The following is a 12,139-nucleotide window of genomic DNA, read 5'->3' on the forward strand; positions in this document are numbered from 1 at the left end:
GTCTTGTACCGCAGAGAGCCGCTATCTGAATACAGATTGTTGTGCACATACTGATGTAGTACAATCATCCGATGCCCAACATCCGCCATTAGTCATATCTTTTGTTTTTTGACCGAATCTAGCGACGTTGTATAGAATCATTTGTATATATAACCATATTATATACGAAGCTGATGCTTTCGCTCTTTTGACATTGTGACGTTAATATTAACTTGACGGACCTTTCCCTATTTTTTCAAAACTTTGGCTCGATCCGTAACCATATTCGCCAACCCAGACCCTGATTGAAACGCACGATCAGAACACGAAATTCTAGTGCCGGCAATAGAGAGAGAGTTGTTTTCATGCTGCTGTTTTTTTTTGGCAAATGATGCGGAAGACCAGTTTTGTGCTGTGTGCAGTCGTGGTGGACGTCTAATCAGGGACGAATCAAAAGAAGTTTGCGGATGTTATTCACTTGCTGCCTGTCCAACATCTAATGCCAACCTATGCTATCCTGCTTGCTGGTAGATAAAGACATCCCGGAACAGGAAGACACGCATGAACTTGACCAGCATTTTTCTGTTTTGATCCTTTTGTCGCCATCGAGACTTCAACATTGTCGTTTTTGCCTCCCCTCATCTCGCTCCTTTTTTGCTGCTGGTGTCAACATGCGAATTTGGGAATGTGTTGACGTTTGAACGATGTCTTGCGTCATGTTTGGATATACTTTCCGCGTAGGAAGTCACACATTGTCATACGAATTTCTGGAAAAAAAAGTGTCAAGTACCAAAAGGCGACGACGTATTACCACATCCAATATGTATGTATATATTGTACAGTACAGTGTGCTGATGTCAGTCTACAATAATAGAAGAAAGGAATGAGAAACATAATGTAAAAGTAACCAGGGTTCGATTACAGCAGGGAACACATACGATAATAACTTTCGAAAAATTTGTGAAGGAAATGGGGAAAGAAAAAAAAACCGGAAAATGAAACTGATTGCATCGAGAGTGAGGAAAAAAAATCATGTTTGGGTGGATCAGTCACTACACGCTCGTGGAGAGAAAATCAAAATTGATAACACCGAAAGAGAAGGAGAAAAAAAAAAACAATAACGAGACATATTGATTGAATGTACTGTATATCATATAATGGGTGAAAAAAAAAGAGAAAGAACTTGAATGGAGTTGATCGAGAATGAAGGTGCTGCTGAATTCAGCACATACGGATAAGGGAATAACAATTCGAATCAAACGAGAAAAAGTGGGCGTCGACTGAAATGACGTCAGACCCACCAACTAGCGCATATGATCGAAGAAACAAAGCGCTCGACAGGGTGTTGTTTGATTATTCGACATCTAATAGCTCGTCTCTCTTATTTTGTTTTTGGCTTCCATATACAGAACGGAGACAAGAGAAATGATTCGATTTAAGAAAAGAAAATCCGAATAGCAGTCGCGGATTATGGTGGCGATTGCGGGTGGCTGTATTGGAACAGACGCTTTACTGCTTCTTTTCGGGTGTGTATAGTAATATAGAAAATGAACCATTGTGAAAGACCGGGCAACAACATCCAAATGCACATCCAAATCGAATTTTTTAAAAAGAAACCACCCTAAACAAAAGAAGCAAACAACAAAAATAACAAGAAAATTTGTGTGTGGGCTATACTATTAGAAAGAACGCGCGCGCTGGAATCATCTGTGTTCATGTCAATATCAAGACACATTATTATTATTTATTTAATTTTTTGCAAGTTTTTGAGTGTTTTGTGTACCGTGAGTATATGGCAGAATGGTTTCTACATGATTTCTTGTAAAGCTTGCCTTTATTTAAAAGGATTACGGGCTGGAATTAAACAAGAATAATCGAATGGAAAGTCTGGAGAAAAATTGAAAAAGAGAAGAGACATTGTCTGTTTTTTTTTTTTCATCTTTCACCATCAGTATCTATAGACGAACCAAATATAAGGAAACATTCCCCCCCCCCCCCCAAACATAATTCATCGAAAATATTTAGTCACACGCACTCAACACGCATACACACAGAAACGGGCATACACAGGAGGGAATTCGGCGGGATGACGCAAACCCCGTCGTCACACGAATATAAGAAAGTCCTTCAACCAGAAACAAAAAAACAAAAACAGTCAGACACCGGAAAGAGAGAGAGAGAGGTGGCGACAGAGAGAATATATGGGGAGAAATTAGAAGTAGAAGTGAAAGAAAGAAAAAAAAAACGAAATTTAACTTTTTGCAAAAATCAAATATAAGAATGGTCCCAACCGAAACAAAATTTTAAAATGACGGTTGTTTGTTTTGCTGCTTATTTTTCCTTTTTTTTTTGTTAAAATTTTTTTTTTTTAAGTTTTCTTGTTGAAATGGAAAAGAAAACACTCACGATGACATATAAAAACGTATGGGGAAAAGGTACTGTACATTACACGCAACAAACACATCTTCAATTCCAATTTTTTTTTCTCTTTTTCTTTTCATTGGGTATAGGAGCAAATGTCAAGATTATCTTAGACGGTTTTACACATACAGACATTCAAGCACACACAAACTCGTATGAACTCGTATGAACTCGTATGAAATTCTTAAGTGCAATCGACAGTGCGAGTTGATCCACTTTCGGATCGAGAATAAAAGATAGCGGTAGATTGGGCGATGAGTTTTGTAGAGAGAGAGATGGGTGTTGTTAATTCTAGTACACTGAAGAATGTATAAGGAGACTGATGGATGGGGTGCATAGGAGAAAGGAAATGCGAGGAAATCTGGGTGAGGAGGACACACTGCGGTGGATGACGTCTACCCTGTTGGCGTATCAAACACGTTTTCAACGTATCGATTCGATTTCCTTTGTGTGAGTCTGATGTGTGGCATGTTGTTTTCTTGTTGTATGTGAGTGTGTATACGTAATCTTCGAGTGTGTATCTCGCCCTGTATAAACGTCATTGAATAATGGAGTAACTTCTTTCCGTTTCTCTCTTTTTTCCAGCCTTGTCCTTGTCAATCCATTCCGGTTGTCAAGAGAAGGGATATGCAGATTCTTCCTTTCCTATTATTTGTTTGTCCTTTTGTCTCCTTCCTTTTTGTTTTCATCATAATCATCCTCTACTTCAAACGAACGACGCTCACATGTACCCCAAATCTAGGGCGTTGTACAGGGCCGCACTATCCTGGTGGCTGGCGATTCGCCAGAACGGGAAATTCAACTAAAAAAAATAAAAATAAAAATGAAAAAATTAGTAAATTTTTTAGTTTTTACAAATTTTACATTCAAAAGGGCAGTGACATGTTATTTAAATTTCTGTACGAAAAGAGAATTGTGAATGCAAATTATATTAAATGTATTAGGCGGATGACACGATTATTGTTAATATTGTCATTTTTATTCGCATTTTTCTGCGGTTAATTCTTTCCCCTCAATTGATAAAATTGATGTGTCACGGCGGATTTTTTCCCCCCGAGTGTCGCTCGGTCGTGACGAACCATGCCCCGACGTTAATCATTATCTTTTGCGCGTCTACTCATAATTAAAGGCCGCTTCTGCTTCCGCGGTACTTTTCAACTCCCCTTTTCGTCTAAATGACCACCCAACTTGAAGAATAACGCAAACGACGACTTCAAATTTAAAAAAAAAAAAAAAAAATACAGCTCTATAGAAGTAATCATAAACAAGCGAAAGTCCATGTAGTGCTGATTCACTGCAAGACCTCTATCTTCACAATAAGTGAACGATCATCATCTCCACTTGTTCTTCAACGTAAGTGTGTTACAGTAGGGACAAAGTGAGTCGGATGAAAGCAACTACTGGAACTCTGCTATCTCTATAGTCACCTCGGCACTTTCAGACTTCGATCACAAATGCCAAAGTGCCTCTAACCCTGCTGTCTTTCGCGTTGTCACTTCCGCGAGTCCTTCGAAACGAATTTGGAATTTTTCAAGACACATTTCATGCTCTCAACAGCCGACATCTCGAAAGAAAAGTTTCTTTGGCAAAACTCGTTTTTCTTTTTTTTTCCTGAATTCCCCACTCGAATTTATATGATGCTGCTGCATTCTCATTTCTAGGTCATCCTATGCGCGGTGAGTGGACGGACCTCACACAGAAGAAGGCCAAAACTAACAAGTTATATGCGTTGTAATAGGCAGGGTATTGTTATGGTTTCTTATTTTGATTTTCTTCAAACGCTATAATTCCTCTATTTCGAGTTCAACATTTACAATTATGTCGGCGGTAATGCAAGAAGGTAAACTTTCTCTCACTCACTTTACTATAATACACCTCCCTACAACATGCCACAAGTAGTTCGGAAGCTTGCACGATTTTTCTTATTGAAATCGAATTCTCGTTGAAATATCTCCGAAACGAGATACTTGTCATGTTTAGCAATTTCAGAATACGACCCTTAAAAAATAAGTTGGGTTCATTAACCAGCGGTCCGTTGCTAAACGCACATGCTGATTAAAAAAATAGAAAAGCACGTCATTCAAAGCGTTAGGACCTTTTCCCTATTGGCCAACTATTTCGAATTTCTCCCGGGACTAGTGAGTTTTTTGTGATGATCGACGTGGAAAAATGGTCGATACAAGCAGTTCTCTTAAAAACTGACAAATCAGAATGTCACGAGAAATCATGAGAACTGGTTGGCATTCAGAATTTATGACTTTCTCATCGCTGATTTCTCCCCCCAAAAATCATCACGATGGCACGCGATACCTCTTTTTTGTTGGAATTTTTTTCTCTTCGATTGTCTAGGTGTGTGTGTTTTTTTTCTTTACATAAAAATTCTTTCGTGTACATACTATTTTTTATTCTCGTAACTCCCACCCTCCTTTCTCCCCTCCTTACAACTAATTTCAAAAGAAAACAAACGCTGGATGATGACACAATGGATTGCGTAGTTTTGTTTTGTTTGGATCGACCTTCACCCAGTTCAATTCTTTTTCTTTTGACGATAGGCTTCAACAGTTCGGATGGCAGTGGTTTTCACGTTTCCGCTCTCAACGGCGTCAGCATAATAGACCCCACCCTAATGGGCCTCGGCCTCCGTATAGTTGGGATGTGCTATTACTGCATCTAGAGTATAACAAAGGGATGAGAGTGGAAGACGGCGGCGAAAATGGCAAAACTTTCAATTCCGCCGCCACCGACATCACCGCCATCATCCCAAAGGCATCCGCAACGGGAGTTCGCCCCCCTTTATTTTCACCGAAGATGCGGGAAGAAATTTCCCTATACAATGTAATTTATTGTAGTCATGATAAAGAAGTAAATTCAGTCTGCAAAGTGCCCACCTTTCTGCGGTGTTTCACTTCCCACGATTTCAATGACACTTTCTTCTTTGCCTTGTATCTCGTTCTCCTCCTTTCCACCCCCCGTCGACCCTCTCTCCTCAGTTGCTGCACGCTTTCCAGGCCCACTAGCGATCGGAGTCACTCTTTATTTCAGAAGCCTGTTGCTTTTCTTTTCGTTTCTATTCTATTCTGGGTTTTATATCTATCGACAATCACAACAAATTCAGAGCTGGAAAATCGTTAATGCGTCCCAAGGTTCTTGCCTCTCGCAGCCCTTGACACGTGAGATCAGAAAGAGAGAGAAGCGCGTAGCCTACATAGTACACAATCGATGGGAAATATACCAATCCGTACTGGAACACGACGGAATGGACCTATCAAGACTCAAGCTGAAATAATAGACTAGAGAAGCAACGGCTCTCAAGGTCCACTTTCAATTATGGGCCCTTTTATTTGTAATCAACGACGACGGCATTTTTCATCGATTGCATCTGACTTGTTATTTTCCATACAAGACATATTTTTCTCCGATATCCTTTGACTGGGAGATGGAGCCGAAAAAACTTGACAAGTTAAAACATTTTTGCCCGGTAATCGAACAGAGAAGTGCTCCATTATAAGTGGGCAAGTGGCCAACGTCCCTGACAACCTTCAACTAACTACATGAACCCTGTTGGATCGTAAGGCCATCATATCGGTAGCCAAGACGCCAGATGCTCGATTTCCTCATCAACATTATTCCTTCATTTTTTATTCCATTCTTCATCCTCCTATTGATGTTTTGAATATTGGGACATTGCTCATCCGGGGGGCTACGTTTTTGAGGGGGAAAAATTATGGAGATGTCATCCGTCATCGGCAACGGCCTTTATGGACTCGTAGTTTTCCGTCTCTCTCTTTCGATTGGATAAACGATTGAAGATTTCTAGGATTCTCATCTCTCTATATACTTCCATTTTGAGAGCGTCAAATAAGGCAACTGATGACGATACAGCGTAGATACGTCCAGATTTGAAGGGCTTTTGTGTCGCCTCGTCTCCAGTGTCGAAAGGCCGCCATCCAAAGTGATCAAACCTGGAAGACAGCAGAGGCCATACAGTACATTTCGTGCAATGTGTGGAATCACAGTGAAGACCGTGCACTTCAGCGCCCACGTACTGTGTCAGGCAGTCAAGTTTAAGGTTTGATCCTCCTCAGAATGGGCTGTCCTTCAGCGATTTGCAAGTTTCACCCAATGTTTTGTACTGAAGAAGAATACGCTCATTCCCACGCACCGCCTATCCTGACTGAACTGACTGAACCTTTTTGGGGGAAAACCTTTTCTCATCTCTCGAAACGACGGGTGACTACATTCAGACGCTCGTCTTCTTCCTTTTCCTAGACTTTATAATCCTATTTTATATTTTCGTTTGGAATCTCTTGTTGGTGGTGATTTCGTGTTAATGACCGTCGCGTGACGGAGTTTGACGATTTCTCGATCGGGACAGCGATACGGGCGGGAATCGGACAGACATGGTGTCGTTGTCAGTAGGTAGAGAAAAGCATAAAGAATCTAAGGACAAGGAAAGAGACACAAAAAAGAAAAGAATGGAGCTCACCTGCTTGGCAGCGCTCTCTTCGTCACGGCCGTCTCCGACAACGACATAGGTACATTTGCGCCCGAACCGAGAAACGATCCGCTCGAAACAGCTTTCTTTGCCTTTTGTCACAAATAGAAATAGTAAAATACATTAGATTTTATTTTTGAAAAAAGATCTTTCGTCATCACACTCGAGTCGGGATTTCCAGAACGAGAGTATGAGCTGTTACTGGGCTCGGCGCATCCGCCTTTTTGGAATTGCTTCGCATCTTCCGTTTATTACCGATTTTAGTGGCACTGTAGATGTTCTCGATGGCGAAGACACCACCCAGCCCGTAGAGTGCGACTTTGGCCAAAGCGGGAACGAGTTGCGTTGTCGTCACCAGCACGTTAACGGCATTGGGTCTGTTAAACAACCAAAAACAAAAAAAAAATACGTACATAAAATAAGAAAAGCCAATTAATCAAAACATTTTGAAAATCAATTAAGCCGGGGATCAAAATAATCATAAATTTTAAATTTGCGAGGAAGCTTTTATTGTTTGGCAACTCGTCACGGTCGTTCGTGATCTTGCCGATTTGATCATCAGTCAAACGTTGGCTTCATTTTTTATTCTCTTTAAATGGACACGAATTGGCGCGCCTGTTGGATAAAGTGCTTAAACCTGACACCCGCAACCGGCGCACGCAAGGTGAACATCTTTTTTAGCATTTTTTTCATCCTGATTTTTTTCGCGGAAGGTCGTGGGAACCATGCGGTTAAACTAAAATCCCCTAACGTTTATCTTGGCGCACGTGATGTGCGCACGATGGTGAGTGGTATCCGTGACCTTGCGAATGCAAGTGGTTCCCCGGCTCGATTATTTTGGTGGTTCTACTACATCAAGTGTATAAAAAAATTATTTTATGCGCAACTTTGGTGATGGATGGACGCACTAATTGGAAAAAAAAAACTCGACAAGTCAACGTTGGTCGTAAGACGGATCTCGCCGGATAGAGAAGTCGAGTCTGCTCCGAGATATGTGTGTCTGCTAAAATGTGCCATAATTGCGGTTGTTGCAGCACGGCTCATTACCGGCCTTTCAACAGGTCCCACCACCTAAATTGTCTGGGACATTGTTCAGTCAAGACGTTCTGGCCGTTTGCGCAAGGCTAAAACAGTCACGAAACGTGATTGCTATTCGATTAAGAAGATGTTATTCACTATAAACTTGTTTTGACAAGGAAATAAATCGCAAGTTGATTCTGGCAAATAATGCCGCAAAATTCCCCGATTTATTCTTTAGAAATATTTAATATAGAAATTAATTTGATCTGACTTATTATCAATCAAATATTAAAATATTTCGGCGCAACTAACATTTTTAGGTTATGAATTAAACTTAAAGAGGATCTAGGATTTTTTTTTTTTGGTAGGTCGTTCAGCTGTAGTTAGACACATACAGTACGTGTCATAAAAGAAACTGTTGATGAATTTATGTGCTTGAGCTTTCTACCAGTTTTGATTTAGATTATTCCCCTTCAGGTGAAGAATGTATTTAGCATAGCCTATATACATTTCAGGTTTTCAGTTATGCGCATACATTAATATAAACTAAGGCTTAGCTTATTGCTTGCTATTTTGAATAATGGCGAGACGGGTAAACTCGTCCAACGGAATGGAGCGCGATGGGGCAAACGGTAACCGCAAACACATTTGTTAAATGCGCTTGCATGCCACCATTTCGCGTGCTAGTGAACTCAAAGCTGTGCGGCTGTCAAAGGTCGATAGGTGCCTAATACATCATTTTGACGTTATGCAATTTCATGCCAAATAAGCGCTTGGAATTTCTTTTCGCACGCTAGCATTTGTTGTCCAGCAAACAGTATAGTTCCCGGCCATATAGTCCGGCAGAAACACTTGGGAAATAATGTCCGTGCTGCTGGGCCGTTGTTTGGCAAAGAACTGCGTCACTCACGACTCGAAGGCGATGTTTCTTTCAGTTGCCAAGCAGTTAGACTTCGCACAACCGTCCTCCTGTTATTCGCATCTATACTTCAGCTCTCTTTTCTTTTGTAATGCAGCTCTAAAATACTGTGACGGGACTTTTAGATGGGCTATTATGTAGAGAGAGAGAGAGAGAAAAAAAGGACGTAATCATTTCGTTTGGGACGTTTGAGACGTGACGGTCTTCCAAAAGCTGCAGGAGCTCTCAGTTGCTCAATCGCTATTATCATTATTGGAGACTTTGTTCCTAGAGTTTTTTTTTTACTGCCTGAATGTCGTTGGGTACGTTCGGCTGTCGAATTTGGCATAGAGGGAAGAGTCGTTTCGAAGTTTACTCGCTCTTTGACTATGTGGCGCACGGAATTGCTCCCCAATGCGTGAGTGCAAAAGTGTGGAAACAATGGCCGACTAACCTGGAATTGATCAGTTCGAGGCATTTAGTGACTAGAGTCAGCCAATTGTCTGTCAGCGATTCGATTTCCATCCGCAGCTGGATCCACTGCTCCCTCTTGGCAGGCGCAAGCAACCCTGTAGAGTTCATACAAAGGAGTCATGACGGTTAATATCTTTTTAAATATTTTCAAAGAGAAAGGGAGAGCGGAAAATTTTATGACTATCGTCTAATCTTCAAATGGTATTACCATTTCTATTGTTTTGTTATTTATTTTTTTACCTCCGACGCTGTTGCGATAACGGTTGTAAATCTCTTTGATGGCTCTGTACCGGAAGGCAAGCTTCCTCATCCAATCGACTCCGCCGCGGACGCCAGTGGCCAGACAGAGGCTAGCGTTGGTGGCGGCTGCATGGAAACCGTCCGTCCGGAAATTGTAATTACTGTGTTCAAAGGATGAAAACATGTGGAGAGATTAGATACAAGTAAGTCGAACAAATGATTGCAGGAAGGATTTTCAAGGCATATCTAGCGTGAAGGGACCACACACGAAAAAGAGAGACATGGACCATTTCAAACACCCTGCACTCCGTCCATAGAAGCGAAAGTAATTTTTATTTAAATATATGTTGCGGATTATATTTTGCGGAATACGGATGCTATAGTGGATCTCCATAATTTTTTTTTTTGGATAGCGCTGTTTTTTTTTTAATGGGAACAGTAAGGAAGTTATACTGACTCGATCAGATTCCCATCGAGATGTGCACTCATCGTTGAACGGTCATCCTTTCTCACCAATAAGACCCGCGTTCTAATCCTTGTGTCCCCATTGTATCGCGTTATTTAATTAGTAAAATTATTAATTTTTCTGTATTTTGGTTCCAATTTTTTCAGTTTTTTTTTCGAAACTGAACAAGTTTTCCTATCACCAAAAAAGGATCTCTACTGGGTCGTAAAAAGGGCCTGAATTGTAACAGGTCGGCTCGATGGTGCAATGTTAAACCGCGTTCATCCCAACCGAGCTCGTAACATAAAAACAGTCTAGCTGAACGAAAGATGAATGTTTCTAAAAAAAAAATTCATTCGCAAAAAGAGAAACTAATAAAAGAGTATAATTACCTGAGATCTTGGCCATTATCGTCGGAGGACACGTCGTCGATATGGACTTGATCACATTCCTATTAAACAATGAAAAGGTTAAAATAATTGTTGAGAATAAACACAGCAGAAAATTGGTTGAAACATTGCTAATATTTATCCAAAGTGGAGGATAGAACTGAAACGATTCGACGAACGTTAACGAAACCTTGACCGAAGAGCCAACATTGAGACTTGAGATTGCAACATGTCTGGAAATTGTTTTCCTATGTAAATTCAAGGAGTTTGTCACTGCAGTGCCGAGAAGGAGCTCACAAGGAAACGTCGTAGATGATGAGTTGGCGAAACAGCAGCCAGCTCGTACGATGAGACCTTGTCAACCACGAACACCACACGATGATTCTCATTTCATTCTCTCTTTCATCTCTCTTTTTCACTCGTTCTGTGTGGAAGATCTGTCATTACTCATTTCCTCTCTACCTCTCAAGACGCCGCTTGGTCCATCAGAGAGCCCAGCATGTGAGAATCGGCCGCATATCGCAAAATTCAACAAGCCGTCACTGTTTATGACCACCGTGACGTTTCACATAGACCAACAGCTTAACACATTCATTCGGGGAGACGAACACGCTCAAGCTCACTTTTCTCTTTTCCCTTTTTCCAGGAAGAGAGCGAACAAGAAAGAAGATTATTCGACTCCTTCTTTTATTATTTCGTTTTATTCTTCGTGCCGCCAATCTTGAACTTCATCATATTACACAGGCCGCAGCAATCTGGCAGACTCGTATCAGACAACGGCAATATTCCGCGAGTGCCTTTCACGCAACGCTTACACGAAAAAACTGTGCGCGCAACAAAAAGGCGACAGAGAGACGTACACGCATCATGTACACACACGCACGCAATAAAACATTTAAAATAAAAATTTTGGTTTTTAAAGGCACTTTCACTTCTCAATGCCCACTGATTTTGTTTCACTATTACTGCAATTATGCGAGGTACATTGAAACTTCTGCAAAAGGCAAGTGTCGGCGATGAAGCGGAACGGGCGAAAAAGAGGAGAGAATTCCCTTTCAAGGTTCGACGATTTGTGCAAGCCCGAAGAAATCAAAAGACCTTTTAGGGAGAATAGGAGGGGGATGGCTTATAAAACTAAGCGATACTTAAATTGCTTTTCCCAGCAGTTTCTCAAAGTATACTGTAGATGCGATATTACAGATGTTTAACAGCCCTCCGCTGTAATTGCGCGCATAAAATTGTGATCGTCGGCGGGTATACGGTTGAAGACTAGACTCGTCTGACCGTCTCCGATGCTCATCGAGGCAACGAGAAATGTTAGCTAATGAGATAACATCATCAACGAGCCATTAACCCGACCCGGGTGCCGATTCCCAATGTTTGTATGGATTTTTTACGATTGCCCTCCTTCAAACAGCCGAGAAAAACCCAAACGATAATGGTACTTATCCGCTAGTTGACGACGACGTTTCAAAGTTAAAGAAACCCCGATACGGTCGTAATAATAATGAACTCGATTGGTTCGTATGGGAGGCGTTGGAAAAAACATGAAGGGAATTTTTTTCTTTCTTTCTCTCTCACAAGGAAATTGCCATTTAAAAAAAATATGTGATGACTGTTAGATCAAGTTATATAGTTAGTCCAGTTGTTATCTTATATTCAAGATATTAGTGCATTCGTGCTGGCTTATATTCGATGTGGATGTTCTTCGTCACGAAAAATCCATTAAAAAGAAACCGCACACAGAGACGGAATAAAGGGATTTGGGAGAGCTATAA

General features: G+C 41.0%; 1 protein-coding gene across 5 annotated transcripts in view; it reads right to left on the bottom strand.

Annotated features, from left to right (window-relative positions):
• Positions 1-784: 784 nt before the first annotated feature.
• Positions 785-12,139, bottom strand: part of LOC124189025 (eyes absent homolog 1-like) — a 40,417-nt gene continuing 29,062 nt past the window's right edge. For all 5 annotated transcript variants that reach the window (XM_046581982.1, XM_046581983.1, XM_046581981.1 and 2 more), the window contains 6 exons: positions 10,365-10,423; positions 9,528-9,688; positions 9,268-9,382; positions 7,151-7,272; positions 6,887-6,987; positions 785-3,202 (listed from right to left, as the gene is read on the bottom strand). In XM_046581982.1, coding sequence (XP_046437938.1) covers positions 3,122-3,202; positions 6,887-6,987; positions 7,151-7,272; positions 9,268-9,382; positions 9,528-9,688; positions 10,365-10,423 — 639 coding nt within the window. In that variant the 3' untranslated portion in view covers positions 785-3,121. The remainder of the gene's footprint in view (positions 3,203-6,886; positions 6,988-7,150; positions 7,273-9,267; positions 9,383-9,527; positions 9,689-10,364; positions 10,424-12,139) is intronic.

This window comes from Daphnia pulex, chromosome 2 (genome assembly GCF_021134715.1).
Source record: "Daphnia pulex isolate KAP4 chromosome 2, ASM2113471v1".
In the NCBI taxonomy this organism is placed as follows: domain Eukaryota; kingdom Metazoa; phylum Arthropoda; class Branchiopoda; order Diplostraca; family Daphniidae; genus Daphnia; species Daphnia pulex.